The sequence below is a fragment of the Geotrypetes seraphini genome, chromosome 2 (assembly GCF_902459505.1).
Source record: "Geotrypetes seraphini chromosome 2, aGeoSer1.1, whole genome shotgun sequence".
Taxonomy (NCBI): domain Eukaryota; kingdom Metazoa; phylum Chordata; class Amphibia; order Gymnophiona; family Dermophiidae; genus Geotrypetes; species Geotrypetes seraphini.
In genome coordinates, this window is record NC_047085.1 from 233,943,141 (window position 1) to 233,960,567 (window position 17,427).

General features: G+C 46.3%; 1 protein-coding gene across 2 annotated transcripts in view; it reads right to left on the reverse strand.

Annotated features, from left to right (window-relative positions):
* The window catches only part of LOC117355991 (phospholipase-B 81-like), a 197,677-nt gene that overhangs the window by 61,552 nt on the left and 118,698 nt on the right, over positions 1 to 17,427 (reverse strand). For both annotated transcript variants that reach the window (XM_033935208.1, XM_033935209.1), the window contains one exon: positions 16,274 to 16,474. In XM_033935208.1, the coding sequence (XP_033791099.1) occupies positions 16,274 to 16,474 (201 nt within the window). The remainder of the gene's footprint in view (positions 1 to 16,273; positions 16,475 to 17,427) is intronic.

Consider the following 17,427-nt stretch of genomic DNA (forward strand, 5'->3'; position numbering starts at 1 on the left):
ATTCGTATAAGTAGGTGGAGGGGTGAGAAGAATAATATACATCACACACCACGGACTGAGGGTAGGGAGTTGGGAAGACATAGAGGACAGATGCTGCATAGGCGGGGGGGGGGGGAAAGGACAGATGCTGCACAGACTTGGAGGAGGTTGGAAATTACAGATACTGCAGGGGCTGGTGGGTAGGAAAGGCCAGATGCTGCATGGATGGGGTGCTGGAAAGGGAGGGAAAGCACAGTTACTTACCGTAACAGTTGTTATCCAGGGACAGCAGGCAGCTATTCTCACATATGGGTGACATCATCTACGGAGCCCGGATGTGGACAGCCTCGCAAGCAGACTTGCTTGTTGAAACTCAGAATTTTCAAGTCTGCCGCACTGCGCATGCATGTGTACCTACCCGCACAGCACAGGGCTAGTCTCCTCAGTTCAGATAGCTAGCAGAGAAGCCAACCAGGGGAGGTGGGTGGGTTGTGATAATAGCTGCCTGCTGTCCCTGGATAACAACTGCTACGGTAAGTAACTGTGCTTTATCACAGGACAAGCAGGCAGCCTATTCTCAAGCTACCCAGAATGGGATGGTGGGAGAGTTGGCAATTTAGGAGAATAAATTTTGTAATACTGCCTGAACAAAATGGCCATCCCGTCTGGAGAAAATATCCAGACAATAATGAAAGATGAAAGTATGAACCGAGGACCAGGTGTCAGCTTTGCAAATTTCCTCAATAGGAGTGGATCTGAGGAAAGCTACTGAAGCCACCATGGCTCTGACTTTGTGGGCTATGACTCGTCTCTGTAGATGAAGTCCAGCCTGGGCATAGCAGAAAGAGATACAAGCAGCCATCCAGTTGGAGATGGTATGCTTAGAAATTGGATATCCCAACTTGCTTGGATCGAAGGAGACAAAAAGTTGAGGAGCAGATCTGTGTGGTTTGGTGCGTTCTAAGTAGAAGGCCAAAGCACGTTTACAGTCCAGAGTATGAAGAGCTGATTCTCCAGGATGAGAATGAGGCCTTGGAAAAACTACTGGAAGTACAATAGATTGGTTGAGAAGAAATTCTGAAACCACTTTAGGTAAGAATTTAGGATGAGTATGGAGGACCACCTTGTCCTGATGGAAAACTGTGAAAGATGGATCAGCAACTAAAGCTTGCAGCTCACTAACTCTTCGAGCAGATGTGAGGGCAATGAGAAACACGACTTTCCAAGTAAGATATTTCAGATGAGCCGTAGACATTGGTTTGAATGGAGGCTTCATTAACTGAGCAAGAACAACATTGAGATCTCAAACCACTGGAGGCGATTTGAGAGAAGGTTTGACATTGAAAAGTCCTTTTATAAATTTGGAAATCACTGGATGAGCAGAGGGGTTTCCTTTCAATAGGCTGATGGAAAGCAGCAATTGCACTGAGATGGACACAGATAGATGTAAACTTGAGGCCAGAGGTAGATAAGTGCAAAAGATAATCCAGAATAGAAGATAAGGAGGAACCTTGAAGCTCCTCATCATAAGAGATGCACCATGTAGAAAATCTAGTCCATTTTTGGTGATAGCATTGTCTAGTGGCAGGCTTTCTAGAAGCCTCTAAAATGTCTCGTACAGGTTGAGAAACCTGAAGAGGAGTTATTTTGAGAGGTACCAAGCTGTAGGGAGATGCAAAAAGATCTATCTGAGGGGTTCCCAACTGAGAAAAAATGTGATGAAGAGGCAAAGAATTGAGTGTCTATTCGTGAGATTGCAGAAGACGACTCAATTTGTCTGCCAGACAGTTTTTCTCTCCTTGAATGTAGACTGCTTTCAGGAAGGTGTTGTGAAGGATTGCCAAATCACAAACCTTCAGAGCTTCTTGGCAAAGATGGAGAGATCACGTTCCTCCCTACTTGTTGACATAGTACATGGCGACTTGGTTGTCTGTTCGAATGAGGACTACCTGGTCGTGAAGATGTTGAAAATCTTTGAGAGCATTGAAGATCACTCTGAATTCCAACAGATTGATGTGACACTGACGATCCGTGCTGGACCAGTGGCCTTGAGTACCGAGACCATCGAGGTGAGCCCCCCAAGCGTAGGTCGAAGAATATGTCATGAGGACCTTCTGATGGAGTGGCGTCTGAAACAGTAAACCTCTGGAGAGATTGGAAGAGAGCATCCACCAGTGGAGAGACTATCTCAAGGAAGGAGTGACTGTAATGTGTCAAGAGAGTGGTTCGCAAGCCTGCGTCCACTGAGATGCCAGGGTCCACTGAGGAATTCTGAGGTGAAGTCTGGCAAAAGGAGTCACGTGAACTGTTGAGGTCATGTGACCTAGTAGTACCATCATGTGCCTCGCTGAGAGTGAAGAGCAAGAAGACACTTTGTGACAGAGCTGAAGAAGAGCATACAGACATTGTTGAGCAAGGAATGCTCTGAATTGGATAGTGTCCAGAACAGCTCCAATGAACTGTAGATTCTGAAAGGGCTGAAGGTGGGATTTGGGAAAGTTGATTTCAAATCCCAAGCTTTGTAGGAACCATGTAGTCCGTTGGGTTGCTACAATAACCCCCTAAGATGTTGAATAATTGAGCTAGTCTTCTAGGTAGGGAAATACCTGAAGACCATGGTTCCTTAAAGCTGCTGCTACCACCACTAGGCATTTGGTGAACACTCTGGGAGACGATGCCAGGCCGAAGGGTAGCACTGTGTATTGAAAATGCAGATTCCCCACCTGAAATCTGAGGTACTGACGGGAGGCTGGATGAATGGGAATGTGAGTGTAAGCCTCCTTGAGAACTAGAGAACATAACCAATCATTCTGATCTAGAAGGGGATAGAGGGATGCCAGGGACAACATGCAAATTTTTTCTTTGACTAAAAATTTGTTGAGAGCCCTGAGAACCAGAATGGGTCACAGCGCCCGTCTTCTTTGGAACTAGGAAGTAACGGGAGTAAAACCCCTTGCTCTGCTATTCCACAGGAACTTTCTCGATAGCACGGAGATGAAGCAGAGCTCGAGGTTCCTGAAGAACAAGGGCGGTCTGGGACGGATTGGAAGGATGCTCTCTTGGAGGAAGCTCTGGTGGAACCTAAGTGAAATGAAGAAAGTATCCTTCCCTGATTATTGACAGCACCCAGAGGTCGGATGTAATGGTCTTCCATCGATGGTAAAAATGATAGAGATGACCTCCAATGGGGGGAAGGGAGGACAGAGACAGAACGATGGAGGTTATGCTCTGTTTGAGACAATCAAAAAGGCTGTGCAGCCTTAGGTGCAACAGAAGGCTGAGGTTTCTGTTGCTTCTGCTGCTGTTGTTTCTTGGGGGGTGCTCGACTGTAAGGAGCCGCCCTTGGAGGATAACGCCTCTGGAAGGATGGAAGAGATCAAGAAGGTTTTGCAAGAGCTGGCTTGGGCTTTGGTCTGACAATTGAAGCAAAAGGGCTCGATGATCTCGAGGCACCTCGAGTGGAGAACAAAGGCGAAGCCTCTCTGGAGTATTGGTAACCCAAGGAATAGGAAGCAGTTAAGTCCTCAGGGTCTGCAATTGGTGACCTCGATTGAGGAGTTGGAGGCCTCGAAGAGCTGGAAGGCCTGGACAAGGAAGGCTGTTCTTTGGAAGAAGACCTGCACCTCGAATGCCTTGATGAGGATCTCGATCGACGACGAGAGTGCTGCCTGGGAGTAGATCTTGGGTAAGATCTAGGAGACTTCGCCCTATGTTTGGAAACGGGCATTGTCGCTGGTGAATGAATAGGGCTTGAAGCTGTAGATCAAAACACCATAGACTCAGTGGTTTGGATCGAGGAATCTCGAAGCACTCCCAAAGACTCGGCTCCTTGTATGGAATGTGAGGATTCCTATTGAGACACTCGCAAAGACTTGGTTCCTTGTATGGAATGTGAGGATTCCTATTGAGACACTCGCAAAGACTTGACTCCTTGCATAAGAGTGTGAAGATTCCAGACCAGACACTTGCAAAGACTCGACTCCTTGCATAGAGTGTGCAGACTCAGCGTGTGAGACTGCTGATTGCCCAGGCTGGACTGCAGGAAGCAGAGTTGAGGCAGGACTGTATTTGCTCAGTAACTGAACAAATAGCTGCTCTAACGTGGTCTGGAGAGAAGCTTGCAATTGTGAATCCAAGTCTGAAACTGGACCACTTGCTGAGGCTAAAGGCTCCGAGGTGACGGTAGAAACATGCTTCAACTTGGAGGATTGATGCTTGGATATTTTAAGTACCACTGCAGGAACCTTCTGCTTAGGTATCTGACCTGAGGGAAGCTCAGGGAAAGATAAGGCAGGTGTACTCGAGGTCAAAGACGATCCAAATGAGGAAGGTCTGATGAGACTCGAGGTCGGAGTTGTGGAAACAGGAGGACACCCCGTTGAAGTTTTGACCGAGTCAGAAATTGAGGTCGAGGGTGTAGCTGAAGAGTCCATCCTGAACAGCTTTTCCACTTGCATCCGACGACGTTTAAGGGCTCGAGGTTGAAGAGTAGCACAGCGCGCACACGACCTCGGACTATGGTTCAGCCCGAGACACAAGACACCAGTGGTGTGGGTCCGTGAGGGAAGTCGCACGCTGACACTGGCTACACTTCTTGAAGCCTGTGACTGGCCAGGACATAGAAGGGAAGATAGACGCTGCGAGGTCGAAGCCCGCCGGCTGCGGGCATGCGATCCGTCCCACCAGTCAGTCAACAAAAATAAAACTTTAACTTTTTTTTTTTTAAAGAAAAGAACAGAACACAGTGATAAGAAAATAAAACTCAAACTGCGGTGAAGAGAAGGCACAAAGCGAACGAAGTTCAGCACAGAGCATCAAAGACAGACTTCTCGGCTCCGCGGAAAACTGAGGAGACTCATCCTGTGCTGGGCGGGAAGGCACTCGCGCATGCGTGGTGCGGCAGACTCAAAACTTCTGAGTTTCAACAAGCAAGTCTACTTGCGAGGCTGTCCGCATCCGGGCTCCATGGATGACATCATCCATATGTGAGAATAGGCTGCCTGCTTGTCCTGGGATAAAGAGATGCTGCCAGTGGGGAGTGAAGAGAAAAAGAGAATTGCTGGACATAGGTGCATGGAATGGAATGGGAAGAAAGATGATATATATATGGGATGGTATACATGGGGAAATGAAGAAAGAGGAAGAATTGTTGGACATGATAGTGATGGAGAGGAGGGAAGGAGAAATGCTACACTGGGAGGGAGGAGAGATGATTCAAAGAAAGGAGAGATGTCGGATTCTGGAGAAGGGTGATGGAAGGAGAGAGAGAAATGCCAGACCAGGGAAAGGAAGAAGGGGAGAGAGAGATGCCAGACTGCAGGAAGGAGAGGAGAGAAGGAGAGAGATGTTAGACCATGGGAAGAAGAGAGAGATGCTGGACCATGGGAGAGGAGAGAGATTCCAGACCATAGGAGGGGGGAAGGGGAAGACAGAGATGTCAGATCAAGAAAGAGGGAGGAGATGGTGCACAGGGATGGAGGGGGAGAGCTAGGGAGGAGATAGTGCACAGCAATGGGTGTGGCAGGGAAGAGAGATAGAAATGCTTCTTATGGAAGATGGGAATAGGGGTGAAGAAAGAGAGACAAGATAGGAAGGGAAGACATAGAAAAGTAGATTTTGAGAAGAAAGCAGAAAAATAGATGAAAGTTGAATGTTAAAAGTTAATGCCAAAGATGGATGTAGGGCAGAAAGTGAAGGAGAGAAACACAGAGCACAGACAGAAGGAAGTGCAACCAGAGACTGGGAAAAGATGTAAATAGGAAAATCTGCTATTATGGGGGGTGTCGGAGTGACGGGTGGTGTCGGGGTGTGGGGGTGTCAGGTGGTCACGGGGTTAGGGGGGGTGATCGGGGGGGGGGCTGTTTCAGGGGGTCTGTCGTGGGCAGGAGGGACTTGGCGCCCTCTTGCCCTTATTTTATTGGGGTGGGGGGGTTGCCTCGGCAGAAAGGGTTGGGCTCCCTCCTGCCGATATTGTCGGGGGTGGGGGTGGATTGCGATCACGGCAGGAGAGAATAGGCATTTCTCATACCATGATTGTTGTGGGGTGGGGGAGTTGTGGATTCTGTAACCAGTGTTGTTTTTGACACGCCAGTTACAGAATCCAGCTTTTAGGTGAAGGACTGGGGAGATAAGGCAAATCTCCTGCAGCGATCGTTGCGGTGGGGTGGGGGGGGGGCAGGTTGCCGAGGCTGCTGAGCTGATCGTGGCAGCCACAATCAGCTCAGCGTCCCCTATTCAGATCTTATACATCAGGGCTACTCAAGTCCGGTCCTCGAGATCTACTGGCAGGCCAGGTTTTTAGGATATCCACAATGAACATGCATGAGAGAGATTTGCATAACAAGAAGGCAGTGCAGGCAAATCTCTCTCATGCATATTCATTGTGGATATCCTGAAAACTTGGCCTGTCAGTAGATCTCGAGGACTGGACTTGGGCAGCCCTGTTATACCTGTTTTGATTTGGTCTAAGTCAGTGGTTCCCAACCCTGTCCTGGAGGATCACCAGGCCAATCAGGTTTTCAGGCTAGCCCTAATGAATATGCATGAGAGAGATTTGCATATAATGGAAGTGACAGGCATGCAAATCTGCTCCATGCATATTTATTAGGGCAATCCCGAAAACCCGATTGGCTTGGTGGTCCTCCAGGACAGGGTTGGGAACCACTGGTCTAAGTCAAAACGTATATGTTCTGACTGGGCAACCTGTCAAAGTGTTTGGTTATACTTGCTGTACGAGGTCATTAGTACTCAGACTTAATGGGGTGGGTCAGTAGAGTGGGCAGACTTGATGGGCTATAGCCCTTTTCTGCCGTCATCTTTCTATGTTTCTATGTTTCTATGACTAAGTCTAGGTCGGCCCACCTCCTGTTCTTTCCCGCCTCTAAAAATGCCTCTTTTTGATCTAGGCATTTAGAGGCAGGGGAAAGGCCTAAGCTGGTTTTAGGTGCATCTAAAACCAGCTTTGATTATCGATACTTGAACGATCTAGCTTTTTGATCTTCCAAATACCAATTTAGGCCACTTTTTGAACTTTTTTTTTTTTTTTTAAATTATGAGCCCCATAGCCTTTATCAATCTACAATTAAGCAGCAAAAAACATAATAGCACATCAACAGTATTAGAGATTGTCAACAAATAAGCATGCCGGGTTAAGGGAACCACAAAATGTTTCTGCTGTGGCTCATGAAGTCTTCTTTGCCTGTCCACCATGTTGCTATATAGGAACCACAGGAATTATCCGTTATGTCACCAGCGGGGTCAGGGCAATTGGTCCCGAGCCGCTGGGACACAGAAGTATTGGCTCTTGTGTGCTGCAGCTAGCTACACAAGAGTAAGTAAGTCAGGATTCAACCCAAAAAGAAAAAAAACACACTGCAAACCGGTAAGTAAGAACACAAAACCTGGACTGGATTAATTGGTGCAATATCCAAAACAAAAAGGGTTGCTTCACACCTCAGCTTGACATCAGTCTTCAAAATAAAGTAATCAAAAAACTAAACTTTGTCAGGCAATAGCCTCCAATAGGTAAGTCCTTGAAATGTTCAAAAGAGGTAAACTTAACAGTCCTATTGCAGTCCAATATTTCTCCAAAAGAAAGAGGTTTCAAAACTCAAAACTAGAAACCTTAAACCTCAACAAAAAGGATTCTTTTCTGCAACAAGCGTTCCCAAACAATACGGTTTCTCTGCACATCGAATAATATAGTCCCAGCATAAGTCCTTATTCTTCACCAAAGAGACTTGTGCTTGAACCAGTGCACCGGCACTGATTCCTCCAGCCGCAGTAGTGCTGGATAAGGTGGTGTGCTCCACGTGATGGAATACTGCCAAGATATGGCCCTCTATCCCTCCACATTTAACGTGGGGCTAACCCCCCCACCTTCAAACAAAACACAGTCTGCCTTGCTCAAAAATAGGCCTTCCAAAAACCTATATACTTGTAATCCACAGTTATACAGCACTTGAACACTTGCCTTTGCTTAGCAGACTTCCATGGGCTGTGTGCTGGCAGTTAACTCCGGCTCCAAATCCAGTTCCATGGGTTGGAACTCTTCCAAAGGCCTTTCAGGTAACCAGTGGCGTACCTAGGGTATGTGGCACCCGGGGCCCATCATTTTTTGACACCCCCCCCCCCCCATGTAAAATTTTTTTTTTTTTTTTTGCAATAACCATGAAATGGAATAAATGGTCAGAATAGAAACAGGCAGTGAAAATTTTCTTTTATTGAACCTCATATATGTATGGAGCGCTGGTCTAGGACATGGCAACTCAACTTCAATGCCAAAAAATGCAAAATTATGCACCTGGGCAGCCAAAATCCATGCAAGTCTTATACCCTTAATGGCGAGATCCTAGCAAAAACGGTAGCAGAACGAGACTTGGGGGTAATCGTCAGTGAGGACATGAAGTCTGCCAATCAAGTGGTGCAGGCTTCATCCAAGGCAAGACAAATAATGGGTTGCATACGAAGGGGTTTCGTCAGCCGTAAGGAGGAAGTCATTATGCCATTGTATAGATCCATGGTGAGGCCCCACCTGGAATACTGTGTGCAATTTTGGAGGCCACATTATCGCAAGGATGTGCTGAGACTGGAGTCGGTGCAGAGAATGGCCACCCGGATGGTCTCGGGACTCAAGGATCTTCCATATGAAGAACGGCTTGACAAATTACAGCTATACTCGCTCGAGGAGCGCAGAGAGAGGGGAGACATGATCGAGACGTTCAAGTATCTTACGGGCCGCATCAAGGCGGAGGAAGATATCTTCTTTTTCAAGGGTCCCACGACAACAAGAGGGCATCCGTGGAAAATCAGGGGCGGGAAACTGCGAGGTGACACCAGGAAATTATTTTTCACTGAGAGAGTGGTTGATCGCTGGAATAGTCTTCCACTACAGGTGATTGAGGCCAGCAGTGTGCCTGATTTTAAGGCCAAATGGGATAGACACGTGGGATCTATTCACAGAGAAAGGTAGGGGAGGGTCATTAGGGTGGGCAGACTAGATGGGCCGTGGCCCTTATCTGCCGTCTATTTCTATGTTTCTATGTTTCTAACTATTATTCCAAACATAACATAACATAAATTATGTCTGAATTGTCATGACATCAGAAGTACATATGGAGTAGTTGCAGGTGATGCTTGGGACAGTTCTGATTATGTTAGTTCGGTTTTATGTGTTTTTTGAATAGAAGGGTTTTTATTTCTTTTTTGAAGGTTTTGTAGTTTGTGGTCGAGGTCAATAGGTTGTAGAGTTGGGGGTCAAGTGTTGCAGCTCGAATGGCTAGGAGGTTGTCAAACAGTTTTTTTCTTTTGACGTTTTTGGTTGGAGGGTGTGTGAATGGTGCATGAGTTCTCCTATGTCTGTTTGAAGTGGATTGAATTATTTAGCTGAAGAAATTAGTTACCCCCCCATTCCACACACAATAATTCTCTTCCATTTTTGTTCCCATTATAAAAAAACACTGATAAGTTCCCAGGAAAAAAATACATTAAAATAAGAAGTGAAAATAAAGGCCCCTACAGATGAGAACATAACATAAGAATAGCCTAACTGGGTCACACCAATGGTCCATCATGCCCAGTAGCCCATTCTCATGGTAGCCAATAGTGCTGCCCGATTCAGAGAAAAATATTTCATTCGATTCGATTCACCCTGTTGAATCGATTTTTCGATTCGATTCACTGTTAATGACACAGCTTTTTAAGTTTAAACAAAGTACAACAATAAATTTCACAACAACAATAAATTTCACAAAGTACTTAAAAAAAAAAATCACATTTTTCCTCTAAAGCAGTTCTGGAGACATTTGCTTGAACAGTCTTTTTTCCCAGTCCATAAGCAAGCAATATGAAAAAGATTTCCTTAATTATCTACTCAAACATTTTTGCTATTTACTTTCATTGTACCTAGACTATTATTCAGTAGAAAAAATTTAGTTTGTTCAATCAAGCAGAACATTCACTCATAGAAGTCCAATGTCCACACAGGATTTGATTGAACAAACCAAATTTTTCTACTGAATAATAGTTTAGGTATACTGAATAGCAAAAATGTTAAAGCAGTAAAAGCAGAAAAGCAGTAAAAGTCAATAGGTTCTCCAAGTGGGAACAACCTGATGTCTCAACACTTGAGGAAAAGACCACGTAATAATGTTTATAAGATAAATCATATAAATGATTATACTGAAGCAGGGTGTCCTCAGCGTGAGAGGTAAGCGAGAGGAGAGAATTCTCCAGCGTTTTACACAATAAGGCACAGGTTAATCACCCTCTGCCTGCAGTGCACACCATCATAGGACACCTCAGGTATGCTCAAATTAATCAATGTGATAAATTAAACAGTGATAAACAATTGGTCAATCACAAGAGTGCAAGATCAAACAGGTTGTTCCCACTCAGAGAACCTATTGACTTTACTGCTTTTCTGTGTGAGTAGATAATTAAGCAAATTTCTGATAGCCTACAGAACTGATTCTCACCTTCCATCCCCAGCCCCCAAGACTTACCAGACCCCCCCTGCCGATGTATTTACTTACTGCCTGAACTGGATATTAAATCGTGGGGAAGAGAGGAGAAATGCGGGGAAAGAGCCAGCCAAAACTAGAATTTGTTGCTGCTGAGTGCACCAATCCAGGGCAAGCAGACGCTTCCCCCATGTCTTAATAACAGACAATGGACTTTTCCTCCAGGAATTTGTCCAAACCTTTCTTAAAACCAGCTACGCTATCTACTTTTAACATAACTTCTGGCCACTTCATTTTTAAGCTTAGATCTTTCCTTCCAAACAGAGACCTTGCTAGATGTCAAATACAGCACAAGGTAACTTCACACGGACTTAACTGTGCAGGAAATGAATCTCCATATAGTGCAAAAATGTGCAAAGGTCTGTTTTTTTCTTTCGATCACTACATAGCCTAATGCCACACAAGCAGCGCTGTTACAAACATATTCTGAAGGTCAATGCTAAGGTTGACAAAGTTTCCTTCCTTGGACCAGAAGGAGATACTGACAAACCACTGGAAGAGATTCTAAAACAACTACCCAGAAATAACACCCAAAGACCCACTCAGTGTGTGAACCAGTTGAGTGGAGTGGACTAACTGGGGGTGGAAATGGGCCCAGAGTTTGCTCAGCAGAATTTCCCAGACTACCTCTTCCTCTCAACACACTGACATGCTACCACCACCACCAACACTAGGAACACCTCACCGAGTATGCCAGCAATGCTTATAAACTTTATAAAACACATTATTATATTTTCTTATAAAGCATATATTTTAACTGAACTCAGCCTTGCCATTCACAAAAATAGAAAAGTTCCCATTTCAAGCTGTCTCATGTACACTTTTCAAATCTAACATATTGTAATCACAAAACAGAAAATAAAATTATTTTTTCTACCTTTTGTTCTCTGGTTAATATTCAAATCTTGTTGGTCCCAGGCTCTTGTTGTCTTGCTTGCCAGGGTCTCCTTTCTCCGTGCTAACCATCCGTCTGCCATCTCTGTCCTCCCCTTCCGTTTCCCTTCCCTCTCCCGGAGATCTGGCATCTTTCCTTTTTTTTGTCTCCATCCATAGATTCACCTTTTCTCAACTCCCCACCACCCCAGGATCCACCATCTCTCCCTTTCTGTTCCCAACTATCCTCCTATCCAGTATCTCTATCCCCCCTCCACACCATCCCCTGTTTCCAAGTTCTCTCCCTTTCTGTTCTTTCACTCCCTAAATCCCATTATGCACCATCTCTCTCCCACTCCTCTGTTTTTAGACCCATTATTTCTAACCCCCAAAGTCTGGCATATGCACGTATCTTTGAACCCCCTCTTCCCTCTCTCCCTCTGTGTACTTTTACACCAGGACCCCCCCTCCCCCGAAGGTCTGTCCCCCCTCCGAAGGGCTACACCCCACCCCTGAAGGCCTGCACCCCCCCGAAGGACTTTACCTCCCACCCGAAGGTCTGTCACCCTCTGAAGGCCTAAACCCCACCCCTAAAGGCCTGCACCCTCCCCGAAGGATTGTACCCCCCACCCGAAGGTCTGTCCCCCCCTGAAGGCCTGCACCCATCCCGAAGGCCTGCACCCACCACGAATGCCTGCACCCCCCTGAAGGCCTGCACCCCCCCTGAAGGCCTGCACCCCCCCTGAAGGCCTGCACCCCCCTGAAGGCCTGCACCCCCCCTGAAGGCCTGTTCCCCCCCTTGAAGGCCTGCACCCCCTTGAAGGTCTGCACCCCCCCAAAGGCCTACACCCCCCCCCCGAAGGCCTGCACCCCCCTGAAGGCCTGCCTGCCCCCCTTGAAGGCCTGCACCCCTTGAAGGTCTGCACCCCCCCCCGAAGGCCTGTCCCCCCTTGAAGGCCTGCCTGCCTGTCACCCCCTCCCCCTTGAAAGCCTGCTTGCCTGCCCGCCCGCCCCACCCTGAAGGCCTGATGCCCCGACCCACCCCGAAGGACCGCTCGCCCCCCTGGCCTCCCCGCACCACCTATGAAGCAGCCGCAGCAGGATCGCGAAGTCAGCGTCAGCGATCCCTGCGCTGCTTCCTGCGCCACGGTCCCGCCCCTCCTCTGACGTCAGAGGAGGGGCGGGATCGCGGCGCAGGAAGCAGCGCAGGGATGCTGACGCTGACTTCGCGATCCTGCTGCGGGCTGCTTCACAGGTGGTGCAGGAAGGTCAGTGGGGCGAGCGGTCCTTCGGGGGTGGCGGGGGACTGAACGGCAAGGCCGGGAACACCCCCTTAGGGCTGGTACCCGGGGCGGCCCGCCCCCCCCTAGGTACGCCACTGCAGGTAACTCTGCTCCAGCCTCTACTAGTTCCATCTGCTCAGGAACCGAACAGCTTTGCAGAGCTCTCAGCCCTGAGCTTTGCGACTGCCTGTCTTCACTGCCAGATGCCTTCTCCCCTTCTAGCCAGGCAGACCTGAGGTTAAGGAGTTGGGGACCACGCCCCAAACGCTCAGGTGTGCCGGATATCCTGACCTTCCTCCCCTGACTGAGTGGGGGAAGGGAAACCTGCATTCTGGCACCAGCACTCCCTCTGCTGGACTCAGGAGCAAATGCAGGCAAAAGGTTACCTTGGGGTTTAAACAAAGCAACTTGGGCCCTATCTGCTCCAGCAGTGGGCTTTACTTTAGGAACAGCCCTAGCAGGCATACCTTGCATATCACAATACGAAAACGAAAATTATTTCCCAAGGAAAATTATTAAAACACTAAGGCCCCCTTTTATAAAGATGTGCAGCCAAGTGCCACACGGCAAATGCTCCAATGCTCATTCAATTCCTATGGATGTCGAAGCATTTACCATGCTGGCCTGTGTTCCTGGTTTTTGTAAAAGAGGGGGTAAATAACCAAACAAACTTATATGGAGTCATCCTTGTGGAACACATTGCCTGGTGAAATAACTGTAATAATTAGTTATTTCAACTTTTGTAAGATTTGGAAAATCTGGTTGTTTAAATATGCTTTTGGATGAGTTGTCTATGTCAGTGGTTCCCAACCCTGTCCTGGAGGACCACCAGCCAGTCAGGTTTTCAGGATAGCTCTAATGAATATGCATGAAGCAGATTTGCATTCCTGTCACCTCCATTATATGCAAATCTCTCTCATGCAAAAACCCGACTGGCTAGTGGTCCTCCAGGACAGGGTTGGGAACCACTGGTCTATGTCATATTATTAGCTTTTTAGTTTTTTGTAAACCTGCTATTTTATTTTACTGTAAACTGCCTTAAAACTTAGGTAGTAGGTGGTATATCAAAATGAAGTAATCAAATCCCCTTCAAAGTAAAATCTATAAAGTGGTTACCCCAAGGAGCAGGCCCATGAACATGGCTACTGTCTTGAAATTTAAAGGGCTTAGGTCTTACATTCAGTGGTCACGTGACTGCTGTTAACATTAATGTGACAATTAACTGTTTAGGCTAATGTACATATTTCTATAAGTTTGTGTGGTGTTTTAAAAAATTTTTTACATAATGTTGGAGGTCTTAATGCACTTATTTACCTGCAGTCCATCACAGGATTAATCCTGCCTTACCATCATGGAACTGGCTTGGCTCACTGGACAGAGGCTTAACCCATCTTTGTCACCTCTCCTCCACAACACTCCTTTCACTTTGCTGAACTCTTTTAGATACTTAAAGGGTCTCAATACACAGTTTTCATTTAATAGCCAAGCAGCCTCAGTTGTTAAATCAAGTTTTCTTGCCCTCCACTATATTCTTTCGTACGTGTCAATCTCAAGAACTCTTCTTGTGCCACCCTGCTTTACACATTACTTGCATCAATATTTGATTTTTGCAATGTTGTCTTTGCAGGTCTGCTCTCTTGAAATGCCTCCAGTTAGTCCAGAACACAGCAGCCAGGATGCTTTCCCATGCTATCTGTTTTGACCGGGTTACCTCTCTATTGCTAAAATTGGTTAGTGGTCTTTGTCATAAATTGTATGGGGACAGACTTAGAGACCTTAATAAGTATACTCTGGAGGAAAGACAGGAGAGAGGGGATACGATAGAGACATTTAAATATCTCCGTGGAATAATGTACAGGAGGTGAGTCTTTTTCAAATGAAGGAAAACTCCGGAAGGAGAGGGCATAGGATGAAGTTAAGAGGCGACAGGCTCAGGAATAATGTAAGAAAATACTTCTTTACAGACAGGGTGGTAAATGCACGGAATAGTCTGTATCTGAATTCAAGATAGCATGGAACAGGCATGTGGGATACCTTAGGGCAGACATGGCAAACTCTGGCCCACGGAGTCATACAATTTGGCCCGCCAAACAATTAAATATTTGTAATTAAGCTGGCCGGCTGGGAGGACGAGGCAGCTGGGAGGACTAGGCTGACCCGAATGGCGACGGCAGACGAGAGTGTGCAGGCGACCATGAGTGGCAGTAGAGAGCGCCGAGAGCACAGCGTGGTGGCTGCGAGGCTTGCCCGTTGGAAGGCATCAACTGTAGATTCATGTGCCAAGTTTGAGGCGTGTGAATCTACAGCTCATGCCTTCTGGCGGGCAAGTCTCGTGGCCGCCACGCTGTGCAATGCTATGATCCCGACGCTCTCTACTGCTGCTCGTAGTTGCCTGCACTCTCCCGGCTGCCGTCGCCATTCGGGTCTGCCTAGTCCTCCCGGCTGCCTGCACTATTGAAAAGGTGATTATCAGTCACATCTAACTGTAATACATAGTGGAAGAAAAATATAAATCACACAGCTGAACTCCTAAAGCAAGAAAGCACAGCTGGAATGGTTTGTAAACACAGAATCCCTGGGATGTATCTGGCTTTTCATTTACACTTCAGTGCACATTTGTGTTAATCTGAGCTTATCCCAGACACACAGTTTTGCATTCCTAAACCATCTACCTGACCAGAAAGTCAACTCAAGGTGGTTTTTAGTGTCAGCAATTGACTATTACCTCAATGTGATATGCTAAGTGTACATTTGGGAACCTGGGTTGGCCACTGTTGGAAGGAGGATACTGGGCTTGATGGACCTTTGGCCTGTCCCAGTATGGCAGCTGTCATGTTCTTATGTCAGGAGAGGTTGTAACCCTATACTTCTACTAAGGCTAAGGGGTGCTTTTATTAAGGTGTGCATTATCGCGCGCTAAATCGGTTAGTGTACCTTAATAAATGGACCCTTAAGTATCGTAATAAAAAATTTGCCCGCGACAGCCTATGATTTAGACGTCGGCCCCTTATGTGATTGAGTTTGACACCCCTGCCTTAGGGAGAGGAGGAGAGAGCAGATGTTGTGGATGAGCAGACTGGATGGGCCATTCGGCCTTTATCTGCCATCATGTTTCTATGTTTCTAACACCATTGGCTTCCAATCACAAATCACATCCAACACAAGATTCTGACTTTAAAACATAAGGGTCCTCCATTTAGGTATATTTCTCTATTTGCACACTATTCTACCTGCATACTTTGCTATGCCTATGAATGCAACTTATCTTTTCCATCAGTATGAGTATTTAGGGCTAAGTTATTGTAGAATACACATGACAGAGCCTTTTTCCATACTGCCCCTTCCCTTTGGAATTCCCTCCCTGCCCCATTTGAGCAGAACTTTCCTACCTTAAATTTTAAACTGCCTTGAAATCCTACTTCTTTAACAAAAACCTTCTGGATATGGTGATGAGGTGATGCTTGAATGAGTTACAGCTTTTCTGTTCCCATTGATTTTGTAGTGCTTTTCTGAAACTGTTATTTTTTTTTTATTGTAAACTGCTTTGATTGCCTTTGAATGGCAGCATATCAAGCATTACTAAACATAAGTGTGACTGCAGGAAAATAAGAAGCTTACCAGAATTGTACCTGGAGAATGTGAGTGCCCAGGCGTTGCCACTGTCAGCCATCATGTTGGCAATGTACATTCTTTGCCAGGAGAAAAGGGCTTCAGGTACCACAGATTCAAATAAAGACATATTAAAGATGGGGTTTGAGGTTTCCATCACCGTTATACCACTGTCCAGAAGATAAAAGTCATCCATCGACACCAAAGTACCTATGCCACAAAAAAAACAAGTTTTATATTACTGTACAGGGACTTGCATGGTACTGTACATCCTAAAAAATGATGCAAATATCCCTGCAGCACCTCCTGTATTCCCAAGACCCACAGAGGAAACAAAATCCTTCTCTCTTTTCCTTATGTTTGCAGATGTACTACAAAACTAGCTTTTTACATGTTAAGCCTATTGTACTGTCTTTCTGGTGACTGACTAGGTGGCAGTAGAGGGTTAAGTGACTTGCCCAGAGTCACAAGGGGCTACAGCAGGAATTGAACCCAGTACATGCGTGCAAGCCCATGTACCATGACTGGAGGTACCTTGATTGCTCTTTTTAATTCTCAGCGAGGAACATATTTTCCTGCCAGCACCTTAAAACAAGTTCACCATTTGTATCAGGGAATCTTTGTTACAGTGTCATAATTCCCCCATCACCTTTCAGATGGTAAGAAACGCTGTTTTTCCCCGCTGTAAAGATTATTTGATTGAAAGCAGACTTTTACCAATAAAGCCACTAAATGGAATAAGCTTCCTAAACCAATGAGATTAGACAGCATAGCTTAAAACATACGTATTTGAAAATTTTGTTGCTCACATACAAAGCTACAGCACATGACATTTTATCTGTAATATACTTTTTCTATTAGTCATCCTAACAAGTGTCCTAGTCTCTCATTTTGAAAGCTGCATAGAATCCAATGGTTGGAATTAGAGAATGACACGGTGACGGTTTACCCGCAGCCACCGCATTTAAGCCGCGGGTCACCGCCGAAAACGGGGAAGAAAACTAGCAGTCGCTGCGGTGACGGGGACAAGGCCATTCACCGACCGCGGAAACGGTGAACAGGTTTGTCCCCGCGGGCCAATGTACCCCCTTCTAGGAACCGCTATTTACCTGTGTTTCACCGTGCTCCTCATTTGTCAGATCAACCCTTCCTGCCAATCGCAG